Genomic DNA, 15,655 nt, shown 5'->3' on the forward strand with positions numbered 1-15,655 from the left:
TAACATATTCACTGGCTCACTCTATATATAGCTAAGTGCGTGCTATGATTGAATTACCCCTTTCAATATGATCCCAGAAAGAAGATATAAATACCAAACTATATACAAATTATACGCAATTTATGGCAATGGATTAATCTTTAAAGCAGCCATCAAAGGCTTCAGCTGCATTCATTTATATATCGCAAATCTGTGAGCCTATTTAAGTATGCCAAATGGCATAGTTTATCTTTGGTTCAGTTCAAAAATTGCGTTTATTATAAATGCAGAATTTATAAATTCTTTGGACTATAAAATAGATATAAAACTAAATTAAAATGTACTTTTTCATATTTTTGTTACTTTGGATTAGTTGTAATTCCTCCAAGCGACATCAGCAGCTCGAGGGCTGCCTTTCGCATGGCCTTACCATTGTTGTTGAAGGGCAGCCTTTCGGTGAATCGAACACCGCCGTGCAGCTGCTTGTTTATGGTGGGCAGGCGCTTGGCCACGTGATTCACAATTTCGTCGTGACTGATCTCGCTGCCTGGCACCTTGACCACCAGGGCGGTGGCCGCATCCATTATGAGATCTACGTGCACGCCCACAACACAGACATCGCGCACCTGCGGCAGCTCTCTGATCACGTTCTCGATTTCAGTGGGCCAGTAGTGAATGCCCTTGTACTTGAGTACCTCCTTTTTGCGATCAACTACGTGGAGATAGTTGTCGTCACTGAAGTAGCCCAAGTCCCCGGTATGCAGCCAGCCCTCTGAGTCCAAAATTTCCATTGTGGCAACGGGATTGCCGTAGTATCCATTCCACTTGATGGCGGAGCGCACATAGATCTCACCGATCTCATTGTGGGCCAAGCTATTCTCATTCTCATCCACGATACGTATGGTCATGCCCGGCATCGGCCTGCCGGCAGCTGAGGCTTTCTGGACGCCGGCATTCAGCGTAATCAGTCCCAATTCAGTCATCGCATAGGCTGAGTTGAGTGTCGCCTGCGGGCAGAGCTCCCGCAAGCGCTTCAGCGTCGCGTCCGAAGCAATGCTACCGCCATAGTTCACATTACGCAATGTCGCCAAGGAGCTCGTTGTGGCTGCAGGACAACTGGCCAGAGCTGCCATCTGGGATGGTGCCATGGTCACATAGTTTATTTTGTATTTCTGCACTAGCTCCACAATGTTCTCAGGGGAAAAGGGCTTATTCGATAAGACGCGAGTGCTGCCGTAGACCACGCTGAACATGAAAGCCCACAGACCGGAAATCCAATCCAATCCACTCTGAATAAAATAAACCGTTTCACTGTTGACAAACCTGACGTTTCAGAAAGTTCCAACCACATTAATATTTTCATGCAGCATGCGAAGTAAGAGCACTATATTATCATGATTATTATTCACTTACAAATTATCCTGTATGAGCACACTATTGGATATGCACACCGCCTTCGGCATTCCCGTAGTTCCAGACGAGCAGAGGATGACCACAGTTTGATCGCGGCCATTTTTCAGGGGCTCCGGACTGTAAATACAATTATCTTAGCTATCTACACCTGTGATTAACTCTCAAATGGTGCTCACTGGTAGAACTTTTCCGTATTCGTGGGCTCCAATAGACTCTGTATGCTGGGCTTGCCCTCTATGGGCTCGCTGACGGTGTACACCTCGGGACTCCAATCCTTGGTGGCCGCGACAATTTTGTTGTACTCCTGTTTGTCACAGAATATCAGCTTTGGCTTGGTTATCTCGAACATGTAGTTGATAGTACCTACGCAACAAGAGAATTCGGTTAGGAATCAGGGACTAAAGTAGGTAGAATATACGTACCCTCGTCCAAAATTGGATTGATAGCGTGGAATGGTGTGCCATTAAATAAACAACCCACGGCCAGTGGCATGACATAAGTGCTATTGGCAGCTGCAATTCCAACGACGCTGTTGTGGTCAAATCCACGTTTCTTGAGGAACTGGGCTATGCGAATGGACCACTTGAGGGCCTGTTCAAAGGTCACCGTCACTCCGTCAATATCTGATATCTGCGAAGTAGTTAATGTTACGAATATGATCACTGTGATCACACAGAAGGTCCTGTTTCGGCGCTCACCTGGCAAACGTTACTTGGCCAGTTCTTCATGTTATTGAAAATGATTCGACCCGCAGATGTATCTGAGCTATACATGGAGCTCCGGCAGGAGGCACTCCATGTTCTATCGATGCTATTCCATTTGCTTTCCATTGTTGTTGAGTTGACCAGAATAGTGTTTGCTGCAACTTGTCATAAACGACTATGTAAAGCTTCCATTCATTACTTCCCTTTATATTAAATATTGCGTGGGGAAATCAAAGCCAAGCGTTATCTATTATTTTAATTATCAATAAGATTATGTACTATATAAGACAAGGCATTCTCAACAGAATACTCTCTAATACTCTTACAGTTTTACGAGGTATGCACGCTTCTATGTGTTGATTGATTTTCTATGTGTTGATTGATTTTCTATGTGTTGATTGATTTTGGCTCTCACTTCTATAAAGATGGTTCAATGCTGAAAAAAAAGCATAGAGTATTAAAAAACATTCTGATATTAAGGCAGGAGATAGAAGATAACAAATATCAGGAGATAGTCTGAATCCTAACCTACGCTGTTGCTCAAAGCAACTTAGCTCTTATCTTTTCACGAAACCCCTCACTTACACATATACAGCTTTTAATATAATAGATAAATTTACAGAGAATAATTGATAACTTCGTTAAGTTAATAAATATTCCTACTTCTAGCTTCGATCTTGACCTTCCGCAACAAATTTAGCTAATCTGCATGGTCATACTTTTCCAAAAGATTTATACGCTTAAAGTATGGTCATACGATTAGTAGTCATTCAGGAAGTCTATAAATTGAATAAGTCTATTTTATAATTATTGAGTCCAGACACCTGATACTTACTCGTGCTTACTCTTATCTGATAAGGTGTTGCTATTAGTGAGGTACGCCCACTGAGTGCTCAATCGTGAATTATTTTGAAGAGCTAATAGAATTTTAAATATGTCGACCCATGTTTTACATTTAGACTCTCAGAAATTGAGCTCCATCCCCACTATTTCTTCCGTAGTATGATGACAACTGCTGATCTTCTCCACCGATGGAATGTTTGGTTAATGAATGATTTTGGTTAAGTTCTAATAACTGGATGATTTCATTTTATATTATTTTATTTATTTATTTCATTTTATTGAACACACGTTAAGTCTCTCAAGAGTTTGGCATACTTGAATTTCAACTTAAATTTAATTTATATTGTCTGATTAGCCACTCACAACTCATTTGTATAAGTTTAAGTTTAATTGAAATACAATCAAACGAGTTGAAGCTAAGCAATTTGCGCATTGCGAATTTATGGATTCCTTATCTTAATAAAAGATGAATTGAATTAAAACTGATTACTTTTTATTTATGTTTAGTTTCCGTTAGCTGTTGTGTCACTCAGCGACTTATAGAGCTCGCGGGCTGCAATTCGCATAACCTTGCCATTGTTGTTGACGGGCAGCTTATCGATGAACCGAACACCGGCATGCAGATGCTTGTTTATGGGGATAAAGCGCTTGGCCACATGATTCTTAACTTCTTCTTGAGTGATGTTGCCGTCTGGGCTTTTGACCACCAGCGCGGCAGCCACATCGCCAAGCACACTGTCAGGTATGCCCACAACACAGACATCGCGCACCTGCGGCAGCTCTCTGATGACATTCTCGATTTCGGCGGGCCAGTAGTGAATGCCCTGGTACTTGAGCATGGACTTTTTGCGATCAATGACATTCAGTAGGTTGTCGTCATCGAAGTAGCCCAAGTCTCCTGTATGGATCCAGCCATCGAAGTCAAGTATATGGCGTGTGGCAACGGGATTTCCGTAGTAGCCATTCCACTTCATGCCGGTGTGAACTAGGATCTCACCCACCTCGTTGTGGGCTAAGTTATTTCCATCGTCATCCACGATCCGTACGGTCATGCCGGCCATCGGCTTGCCAGTCGCTGTCGCATTCTGCACACCCACATTTATCGAAATCATTCCCACCTCGGTCATTGCGTAGGCCGAGGTAATAATCGCATTCTTGCACAACTCCTTCATGCGCTTTAGGGTTGCTTCGGTAACAATGGTACCGCCGTAGTTCAGGTTACGTAAGGAGGACAGAGCGCATGGATTTGCAGCAGCGCTGGTGGCAAGGACGGCCAAATGAACAGGTGCCAAGGTCATATACGTTATTTTGTATTTCTGCACAAGTTGCACAATGTTCTCCGGGGAAAAAGGCTTATTCGAAATGATTCTAGTGCTTCCGAAGACCACGCTGAGCATGAAACCCCACAGGCCGGAGATCCAATCCAAGGCACTCTGAATAAAGAAGACCGTTTCGCTGTTGACAAGTCTGTAAAAAAAAGTAAATATATTGTTAGTATATACTCCTCAATAGTGACACCAGTCAAGTCTATTAATCTGTATTACTATTAAATAATTTCCGAAGACATTTGCAATATCTCTAAAAACATACTTTCGATCCTTTGTCGATACCGTCGTTAGAAAAGTGTTTTTATAGTGTATTAAATCCTTTGAAAACTCCGTTTCAACTTACAAGTTATCCTGCATAAATACGGAATTGGAAATGCACACGGCTTTCGGTAGTCCCGTAGTTCCGGATGAGCAGAGGATGACCACAGTTTGATCGCCACCATTTTTGAGGGGTTCCGGACTGAAAACACAATAATCCCAGTTATCTGTACCTATGGATTATCTGTTAGCTCTGAAGTGGTGCTCACTGGTAGAACTTTTCCGTATTCGTGGGCTCCAATAGACTCTGTATGCTGGGCTTGCCCTCTATGGGCTCGCTTACGGTGTACACCTCGGGACTCCAATCCTTGGTGGCAGCGACAATTTTGTTGTACTCCTGTTTGTCACAGAATATCAGCTTTGGTTTGGTTGTCTCGAACATAAACTTAATGTATCTGCACGGCAACAGAGTTCGATTAGCAATCAGGGACTAAAGTACACAGAAAATCCGTACCTTCGTCAAACATCGGACTGATAGCGTGAAATGGTGTGGTATTAAATAAGCAGGCCACGCCTAGTGGCATGATATACGTGCTATTGGCAGCTGCAATTCCAACGACGCTGTTGTGGTCAAATCCACGTTTCTTGAGGAACTGGGCTATGCGAATGGCCCATGTGAGGGCCTGTTCAAAGGTCACCGTCACTCCGTCAATATCTGATATCTGCGAAGTAGTTAATGTTACGAATAATATCACTTGCCACAGAAGGTCCTGTTTCGGCGCTCACCTGGCAAACGTTACTCGGCCAGTTCTTCATGTTATTGAAAATGATTCGACCCGCAGATGTATCTGAGCTATACATGGAACTGCGATGGGAGCCACTCCATGTTTTATCGATGCTATTCCATTTGCTTTCCATTGGTGTTGGGTTGATCAGAATAGTGTTTGCTTCAAGGTCTCAAGAGCGACTATGCAAAATTTCTATTCATTACCTCTTTTTATATTACTAATTGAGTGGCGAAAGAAAAAGTCTTATCTATTTTATTTTTATTTAGGATTTTAATTAGGAACTAAATAATATACTATATAACACAGTGCATTCTCAATAAAATACTCTCTAATTCTTTTATAGTTTTACGAGGTATGCACGACTTAATATATTTTTTGATTTTGACTATAATTTCTCTAATGATGGTTGAAAGCTAAAAAAAATGAAAATTTAAAGAATTCTGAGGAAGATATGGATAATTCAATAAATTCATAGAAAACTAGTAAGAAAGCTCTAGTCGGCAGATACTAGAGGACACCCTGAACCTCTTCCGATCATCATTTTAAAATACGCTCCACAGTTTTGGACGAGCATAAACTTATAATAATTCGCATTTATTTATAATCAAATAGAATATTTGGAAAAATAGACTTTTCCAAAATATTTATACATTTTACGTATGGTCATACGATCAATAGTCATTCAGGAAATCTATACATTGAATTAGTCTTAATGTTATAGAATCCAGACACCTGCTACTTACTCTTGCTTACTTATATCTGATAAGGTGTTGCGATTACTGAGTGCTAAATCGTGAATTATTTTGAAGAGCTAATAGAATTTCAAATATCTTGGCCAAAGCTTTACCTTTGGACTCTCAGAAATTTTGCTCTATTGAATCCATATCTTCCGTAAGATAGTTATGATCGCCCGGCTTTGCTGGAGGATAACTGTTGACTTTCTCCACCAATAGAATGTTTACGATTTTGGTTAAGTCTTATGAACATTTTATTGATTTACCGAGTGGTAAATCTCTCAAGAGTTTGGCATACTTGAATTTCAACTTAAATTTAATTTATATTGTCTGATTAGCCACTCACAACTCATTTGTATAAGTTTAAGTTTAATTGAAATACAATCAAACGAGTTGAAGCTAAGCAATTTGCGCATTGCGAATTTATGGATTCCTTATCTTAATAAAAGATGAATTGAATTAAAACTGATTACTTTTTATTTATGTTTAGTTTCCGTTAGCTGTTGTGTCACTCAGCGACTTATAGAGCTCGCGGGCTGCAATTCGCATAACCTTGCCATTGTTGTTGACGGGCAGCTTATCGATGAACCGAACACCGGCATGCAGATGCTTGTTTATGGGGATAAAGCGCTTGGCCACATGATTCTTAACTTCTTCTTGAGTGATGTTGCCGTCTGGGCTTTTGACCACCAGCGCGGCAGCCACATCGCCAAGCACACTGTCAGGTATGCCCACAACACAGACATCGCGCACCTGCGGCAGCTCTCTGATGACATTCTCGATTTCGGCGGGCCAGTAGTGAATGCCCTGGTACTTGAGCATGGACTTTTTGCGATCAATGACATTCAGTAGGTTGTCGTCATCGAAGTAGCCCAAGTCTCCTGTATGGATCCAGCCATCGAAGTCAAGTATATGGCGTGTGGCAACGGGATTTCCGTAGTAGCCATTCCACTTCATGCCGGTGTGAACTAGGATCTCACCCACCTCGTTGTGGGCTAAGTTATTTCCATCGTCATCCACGATCCGTATGGTCATGCCGGCCATCGGCTTGCCAGTCGCTGTCGCATTCTGCACACCCACATTTAGCGTAATCACTCCCACCTCGGTCATTGCGTAGGCCGAGGTAATAATCGCATTCTTGCACAACTCCTTCATGCGCTTTAGGGTTGCTTCGGTAACAATGGTACCGCCGTAGTTCAGGTTACGTAAGGAGGACAGGGCGAAGGGCTTGGCAGCGGGGCTAGTGGCAAGGACGGCCAAATGAACAGGTGCCAAGGTCATATACGTTATTTTGTATTTCTGCACAAGTTGCACAATGTTCTCCGGGGAAAAAGGCTTATTCGAAATGATTCGAGTGCTTCCGAAGACCACGCTGAACATGAAAGCCCACAGACCTGAGATCCAATCCAAGGCACTCTGAATAAAGAAGACCGTTTCGCTGTTGACAAGTCTGTAAAAAATAAAAATGGATATGTAGTTAGCATATGTTCCTCAACAGTAGCAATAATTTCAAATTCAATTATCTGCATCTCTATCAAATAATTTTCCTTTGCCGAAACGGTCGTTGGAAAAGTCTACGAAATTGTGTATATTATTCGGCTGATTTATAGGGTATTAAATCCTTTGGAAACTTATTTCCAACTTACAAGTTATCCTGCATAAATACGGAATTGGAAATGCACACGGCTTTCGGCAGTCCCGTAGTTCCGGATGAGCAGAGGATGACCACAGTTTGATCGCCACCATTTTTGAGGGGTTCCGGACTGAAAACACAATAATCCCAGTTATCTGTACCTATGGATTATCTGTTAGCTCTGAAGTGGTGCTCACTGGTAGAACTTTTCCGTATTCGTGGGCTCCAATAGACTCTGTATGCTGGGCTTGCCCTCTATGGGCTCGCTTACGGTGTACACCTCGGGACTCCAATCCTTGGTGGCAGCGACAATTTTGTTGTACTCCTGTTTGTCACAGAATATCAGCTTTGGTTTGGTTGTCTCGAACATAAACTTAATGTATCTGCACGGCAACAGAGTTCGATTAGCAATCAGGGACTAAAGTACACAGAAAATCCGTACCTTCGTCAAACATCGGACTGATAGCGTGAAATGGTGTGGTATTAAATAAACAACCCACGGCCAGTGGCATGATATACGTGCTATTGGCAGCTGCAATTCCAACGACGCTGTTGTGGTCAAATCCGCGTTTCTTGAGGAACTGGGCTATGCGAATGGCCCATGTGAGGGCCTGTTCACTTGTTACGGTTACTCCATCGATATCTGATATCTGGGAAACAGTTGGTTTAATATTACGATCCTGTTTTGGTAAAGGTCCTGTTTATGCGCACCTGCAACACTTTTTTCGGCCAATTGCTTAAGGTATTGAAAATGATTCGACCCGCAGATGTGTCATAGTCATACATGGAGCTGCGAGGAGATCCAGTCCATGTTTTGTCTCTGCTATTCCAATTGCTCTGCATTGTCGTTCAGCTTATTAGTAACTGGGACTATTCTCTGCAAAGTCTCGTAAGCGACTATTTAACATTTTCATTCATTGCCTTTCTATATATTAGTTGTTTAAAGGTAAGAGCTTTATTATTTATTACCCACTCAACTTTTCATTTTACTTATCAATAACAGATTGCTGTGTATTATTCTGTGAATTAAGTATTGAATGATTTGAGCTTGTTCGTAAAGATTACAAGGTGGGCGTGTTCCTACATTTGTATCTGTTGTTCGAGATTAATTTTATCAAATTAAATATTATCTATATATATATAAATATATATATATATATATATAAATATATATTTATATATATATATAAATATATATATATAGATATATATAGATATATATCAAGTTTTTCACAAGGACAGCCAGACAGATGTATTGCTCTAAATTATAGATTCCCTTATAAATTGATTAGTGCAATAAAAAAAGTGTGGACTAAAATTAAACTGGATTATTTTTTATTTCCAGCTCAGTTTGTTTGTTGTTTGTTTGTGGTAATTCCACCGAGTGACATAAGCAGCATGAGTGCCGCTTTTCGGATGTTTTTACCGTTTCTATTGAGGGACAGCTTATCAGTGAATCTAACACCGCTGTGCAGCTGCTTATTTATGGTGAGCAGGTATTTGGTCACCTGATTCACAATTTCGCCGATACTGATCTGGCAACCTGGACTTTAGGTCCCCACTGTGAGACACCTCTTCGCATACTTGAGGCAACTCTCTGATAACATTCGTGATTTCAGTGGGCCTGTAAAAAATATATATTTTAAGCAATTACAATTAAATATTACAGTGACTCCATTAAATTCTGCTATCTGTGAAATAGTTTTTGACATTGATCCTGTGCCAGAAAAGGTCCTGCCCATGTGCTATCCATTGGTGTTTAGGTAACTTCTGTATGCTTCTAGGTGTCTTTAGCGACTAAGCAAAACTTTGGCTTATTTTTATCTTCGTAATAGTTATATTTAGACAAAAGCCAAATGCTTTATCTTTCGTGCTTACTTATCTGTTCGAATATTTATCTTATTGGTCAATGTCGCTCCATTTGAATACTCTGTAATTTTGTATTGTATATTGGATCTTGCTGCAATGGAGCCCTATTAGTGCGTGGATTAATAATTAGTATGACCATAAAGATTCTTAAGTTCTGTTTGTAAACGGAAATTATTTCATTTGACCTTCAATCAAAAATAAAACCAAACGAATCGCTATTGTTATAATTATTATTATTATTATTATTATTATTATTATTATTATTATTATTATCATAATTATAATTATTATTAATATATAATAATATTATTTCAGTGATTCATAACTACGAAGCTGAAGCTGTTAACTGATTTTTCTGACAATACATTTTCCTATATAATTAATATGTTTCTTGTGTCCAAGTAGATAAATATTTTGCCAAGTTTTATTAAGATTTCAAATCTGCCCAAAGCTATGCAATCTTTTAAGGGTAACCATAAGTTAGGAACAGTTAATAAAATAAAACTGTGTAGCATACTTACATGTATTGTTTATTAAACAAATAGTAAAATAATAATTTTTTATATTTTTTCTGTCTAATATTAAAATACTAAACATCAAAAATCGTTTCAGTTGAGGCAAAAGCTCTACTCGTTGTGCACTTTTGAATTTATTTAATTTCTATATTTATGGCTTAAAATAATTCCTATAAATAATGCTAAGGTCATTATCTCAAAATAAAAGTAATAAAATTAATAAATAGAGAAATTGTTTATACTTTAATTTTAATAATGAATAGCTAATAGAAAAGCACATATTTCTTGGCCATAATGCAACATAATTCAAAAATTGTGGTTTCATAACTGCTCGAGTGCATAAATGCCAGATTTGTAGCCAAAATAAGTGCTTTTCTGCCTACAATGCAATAAATGCCATAAATCTTCGTTATCAAAGAGAGTACAGCCAAATTATGGGAAACCAGAAAAATAATATCTAAATTTTGAACAGCTTAGGTCACAAATGTTATGAAAATTTACTAAAAAAAGTTAAACATTTTTCAAACTGATATTGAAATTGAAATAAATTTTCTGTGTTTTCTATTTGACTAATTTTCATTGACAGTCTGATGGAAAATCAGCCAAATGTCTTGGAAATTGGGTTCCAGTATTAACTGTTAGATTTGTAAGTTATCCCCAATCATCACACTAATTGTCAGCTGTCAGCAGAACCTTTTTGGACAAATTGAGCTGGTATTCTGAGAATTTGCATAGCTTAAGACTTGGTTTTCGAATGAATTCTGAAACTCGGTCGGTCATCTTTCGACTTTGACAACGATTTGCATGCATAATTTATAGCATTCAAATGGCTTAAATTGCAAAGTCATTTATTTGATTTTATTATTATTGCGAAAATTGGCCCAAATGGCATCGGTAAATTATTTTATTTACACTTCACAGCCTCCGTAGCAGCCTAAATGAGTAAAAAGTAATCAAAAATTATGAAATGACATTTCAATTGACAACGCATTTTTTTCACAATCATTTTTATTACACTGTGAATAAATGCAAATTTCGAGCAGTAAAGTCACTGTGTTAATATGCATTAATTTATTCGCTTATGTATACACAGTGCACAACATGTTGGAATGGATAAGTTTATAAACTAATTTTCATTTAAATTTTAAATATATATTTTTTTCATTTGCTTTCACCTGAAAAGCTTGGCAACAATTTACGCATCTTGAAGAAGTCTCCAAGCGAAACTATATTTTCTTGCCTGTGACATATTTTTATGGCACGCACTGTGCCATGTGTAAGAGCTTCTGTGCTTTCGTACGTAGTTGCAATTTTTGCCATTATTAATATATATTGCGCATACGCCATGTGTGACGACTTTAATTAGCTTTACACACCTTCGCACTGCTCCGGCTAAGGTCAATGTGCAAGCGTGTGTGTGTGTATATGGGTCAAGCAGCGCTAGCTCTGTGCTTTGCGTACTCGTACTTGGATAAAAAATGATGTGTGCGTGCGCCAGTTGAACAGCAGAGTAGAAGCGACAGTGGGACCAGGTCAGGTTTTAAAGCTGCTGCAGGAGTGTGCGAGGCTCTGTTGTTGTTGCTGCTGCTGCTGCTGGTAAATGTGTGGCATACTGTCGACGTCGCCGTTGACGTCAAGTCGCACTCATCCTAGAAAGCAGAGCAGAAGGCGAAAAACGGAGGGGAAAAAAAAAAACTAAAATGTTGGCCTAGCGACTGCGTGCGAGGCAAGTGGCGCCAGTTTGTATTGTCATCCTTTTGCCCGTTCGCTTTTTGTCTTCGCTTGGCGCTTGGCGCTTTGCTTTGCCATTTTTTGTTGCTGCAGCCTGAGCCTGCCATGTATCTCTCTGTAGCTGTACCTAGCTCTGTCTAACTGTCCGTCTGCGTGTCCTTGTGTCCTTGTGTCTGTGTGCGCCGGAACGCTTTTTCTTTTTCTATTATTGTCTCACTTACAAGTGTACCCGATGTATTATGCATATCCTGTAACACTCCACTTTTGTTGTGCATTAGTCAAATGTGCGACAGTTGGAAAAAGAAGACGCCAGCAGCAGCAGCAGTAGTGGTGGCAGTGGCAGCCAGAGGGGCGTACACTGTGGGAAATGGGCATGGAAATGGGGCACATTTAGTCACACAATTGGCTTTGCATGGCCAATGGGGCAGGCGCTGGGCAAAACGTTGCCAACGAGCTAAATATTGTTGTCAGCCCTTTTGTTTTTGTTTTTTTTTTTTTTTTTTGCTTTCGCATTTCAGGTAAGCAAATGAAGAAATTAAAGCAACGAATTAATAAGCACTTTATCCATTTCCTGCTACGCCTTTAATTGGCCTTCTGCGATGGCTTAGTGCGTCTTAGTCTCTCTGGAGCTTTGTTTATATTAATATGCCTCCATAAGCCGCTGCAAATGCCTTTCCCCTACCGCCGCATCGCCAACCTCTCCGCTGTAGGGCAATTATCAGGGCGAAGGCGTCGACGTCGACAACGTCGGCCTCTCGGCAATGCCATAAAAGTGCCACTTAAACTGTTTTAGTTTTTTGCTCTTGTTTTTGCTCTTGCTGTTGTTGTTTTGTGCGTCCCTTTGAAGTTTCAGGTGGCAGTGAACGGAGCGCCATGCCAACTACTAATCCATCCACGGCAATGACACTACACTGCACGTTTTGGTAAGCAATGCAGACTGTGGCATTGGCTAGAAATAGTCTTAGATTTAGATTGAGATTTAGATTGAGTTTATGAAGTTAAATAAATTAACTTGAATTAGTTAACAGCTTAAAGATATGACAAAACTTTATGTGAAATGCCCAGTTAACATTCTGCTCAATAAAGTGTGATTGATTGTTTAAATAATTATCATGTATTTATCAATTCTTTTTTTATAAATTCCTACTTAGATTGTATGTGAAGCCCTCTAAGTTTCATGTAAAAATTTCTCTACAATCTAGATCTGTATCAAAATCAATATAATCAGCTCATGTGCCTGCTTTAAGGTTTTACTTCTTCTAAGGCAGCTAGCTGAACTGAATCTTAGCATATTTAATTTTGGCTTCAGGTCATTGAATCAGCTTGAATAACTCTTGATCATATAAGCTACCTAAGATATATACAATATAATTTCTTAATTCAATTTTTTAAGTACTCGTAAACTGGTTGATTTATTATGACATTTACATATCAAGATGTTCCGCTTTAATAATGTAAGAATAGTTCACAGCCATACAACATTTGACCACAAATTGATCGGGCAAACATATTCATCTAATCTAAATAAACACAAGCTTGACATCCTTAAAAATTTACCAAGATTTTATTGGCATATGCTTAAATATGCGTAATTGAATTTGTGTAGTACATTGATTTCAATTTGATGTAGAAGCCAACAAATGGTCAATTATTCAGAGGACTTTGTCAAATTTGGTCAGTTTGTAGGCGAGTGTGGTCTAGCCATAACTGTAAATTGTCAGGCACAACAGGCTCTAAGCGAGTGCGTGTGTGTTAGTTGGCAGTTGCTTAGTTGTTTAGTTGCTTGGCTGTTTGCCTGGTCGGCAGTCCAAATGCGAGACGTGTTTAATTGCTCGATTAGCGCACAGTTTGCTGGGCAGTCTGGCCGAGCAACGCCCACGCGACCCTGTTTCGCCCCGAGGCGGCTTGTTGCACAATGAGTGCTGGCCCGTCGGTGGCGTCACCAAATTCCCCAAGCCATAATCTTGAACTTCAGCTGAGAGTTGTGTTGAGTTCAGTTTGGTTTGGTTTGGTTTCGTTTGGCCTGGGATCAAAAAGCTGGGGGACGATGAAGCAGACGAGGATGAGGACGAGGTTAAATCTGGTTTTCAATTTCATTTTCGCTCGAGCAACACTTAAAAACAGTCGCTGAATTAAATTATTCAAAATGTCAAACAATTATTCAAACGCCAACGGAACTGTAACTCTCAGCTTTATGCAAGTGGGGCGAATGGTAGATAGAAGGGGCGCATGGCGGGCAGCTGCGATGATTCTGGCCCCCGGGGGGCACCTGCTCTGCAGTTCCTGCTGCCGCCGTATGGAAGGCAAGTTATGATTTAAAAAGATATTAGTCCTGTTCACAGTCGCTCTTGTTGGCTTTGTGCTTTATGCAAAGCAGCACGAATATATATAAATATACGCACAAAATGTATATAGAGCGAGCGAGAGAGGCAGCACATTGTTGGGAAATTTAATTATATCTAAAGTTGAGAGGGCAGCTTTATTGCTGATTCTACGCATAAACTTTTATTAACTGTGTGCGCTCGTATTTTGCAATTTTCCCAACATTTTTTATATATTCTTTTTTGAAGCCAAATGGAGGAGCTCCGGCTAAAAGCATCCATTGATATTTAAAAGGTTCGCATAGCTCGAACTCTCAGCATTTAAAGAAGCTTCAAAAAATTAAACATGCCAGCGCTTGGCTGTTTGTTCAGCTTGTTTCTATCAATCAAAGGCTTAGGGCAACCACACTCAAACACTAAGTACACACACGCACACACAGAGCGGAAGAGATGTAGGCAAATGTGCGTAATGTCAACTCGCAAAATTTAATGGAAATGCGGTTTTTCTTTTCATTTGCCAGCACAGCTGATCAAAGGCAAAGCACCTAAAAGCCAACACGAATATCTGATCTTGATTTGTCACACACTGAGCTCATTTGTGGTCTGCGTATGCGTATGTGTCTCACTCTATGCTGACTGAACGAAGAGAACTAGAGTAGGAAGCGAAGTCCAGCTGCCGAGTTGAATGCGATAAGCTATACAGTGAGCTATATAAGTATCTACAGATTTGAAAGTCCAAATATTGAGCTTTATCTGAAAAGAATTTATATACCAAATATGTTAAAAAAGCAAGTCAAGTGCTGCAAAGTGTTGAGAACAGACTAACAAATAGATGAACGTATAGAGCTGCATCCTTATCAAGTTTTTATACATACATACACATATACATGAGATTGAAATTTAATGAGAAATTGATACAATTTATATACAAATTAAATTTGTAAGTCAACTCTTCTTTTTTAGTTTTTGGGTAGAAATTCTTCAAGATAAACCCAACACAATCTCAATTTTGAATAGAAAATATCAAAATAAAATTTGATCAAATTTAAGACTTAAATTCGAGCTAAGCTAAGAATCAAGCAGTTGTAGTTGCAGTTGAAGTGGCCATCAGTTGTTGAGTGATACTTGAGTTGCTTTCGAGAGAGAGAGAACAAACTGAAGTGTTTGTGTTTTTATATATGTTGTGCGCTTATTGAATTTGGCTTAGCCGGCAGCCGGTAGCCGGCTCTTAAATGTGCGCCAGGCCATCCATAATTCAGCGAAAAACTAAGCTGAGCTGAGCAGTGTTATAAATCCATAACACAAACTTGGGGCCATTAAAACAAGTTTTGTAATGTCTTTCAATTACACTTGACGCTCATAAGTATGCTATGATTAATGTAAAGGCGATGCGGCCCACACGCTTTAGCTGTTCAGGCGCCAGCGCCCTCTCATTATCGCATCGCCAATCCCAATGTCCATTTATCATGAGCGCAATGAGACAGTCCCTCCATGCTGCGAGATGCGAGTCTAGCTCGCACTTACTGTGCGTGTGTGTGG

The 15,655-nt window shown here is 39.7% G+C and overlaps 3 protein-coding genes across 3 annotated transcripts; all 3 read right to left on the minus strand.

The window, feature by feature from the left end:
• Positions 1–286: 286 nt before the first annotated feature.
• Positions 287–2,258, minus strand: LOC111592901 (4-coumarate--CoA ligase 1-like). Its single transcript, XM_030224384.1, has 5 exons — positions 2,091–2,258; positions 1,815–2,022; positions 1,569–1,755; positions 1,393–1,509; positions 287–1,302 (listed from the first exon to the last, which is right to left on the minus strand). Exons 1-5 carry the CDS (start codon positions 2,220–2,222, stop codon positions 339–341), a joined length of 1,608 nt encoding a protein of 535 aa, XP_030080244.1. The 5' UTR covers positions 2,223–2,258; the 3' UTR covers positions 287–338.
• Positions 2,259–3,240: 982 nt separating this feature from the next.
• LOC115483193 (4-coumarate--CoA ligase-like 7) lies at positions 3,241–5,444 on the minus strand. The gene is made up of 5 exons (XM_030224385.1): positions 5,312–5,444; positions 5,027–5,247; positions 4,795–4,980; positions 4,611–4,727; positions 3,241–4,406 (listed from the first exon to the last, which is right to left on the minus strand). The coding sequence occupies exons 1-5, from the start codon at positions 5,441–5,443 to the stop codon at positions 3,443–3,445; spliced, it is 1,620 nt and encodes a 539-aa protein (XP_030080245.1). The 5' UTR covers position 5,444; the 3' UTR covers positions 3,241–3,442.
• A 582-nt stretch (positions 5,445–6,026) lies between these two features.
• Positions 6,027–8,587, minus strand: LOC111592898 (4-coumarate--CoA ligase-like 7). Its single transcript, XM_030224420.1, has 5 exons — positions 8,392–8,587; positions 8,110–8,330; positions 7,878–8,063; positions 7,694–7,810; positions 6,027–7,497 (listed from the first exon to the last, which is right to left on the minus strand). Exons 1-5 carry the CDS (start codon positions 8,521–8,523, stop codon positions 6,534–6,536), a joined length of 1,620 nt encoding a protein of 539 aa, XP_030080280.1. The 5' UTR covers positions 8,524–8,587; the 3' UTR covers positions 6,027–6,533.
• Between the last annotated feature and the right edge of the window lie 7,068 nt (positions 8,588–15,655).

This window comes from Drosophila hydei, unplaced genomic scaffold, assembly GCF_003285905.1.
Source record: "Drosophila hydei strain 15085-1641.00,03,60 unplaced genomic scaffold, DhydRS2 tig00008114-arrow-pilon, whole genome shotgun sequence".
NCBI lineage: Eukaryota > Metazoa > Arthropoda > Insecta > Diptera > Drosophilidae > Drosophila > Drosophila hydei.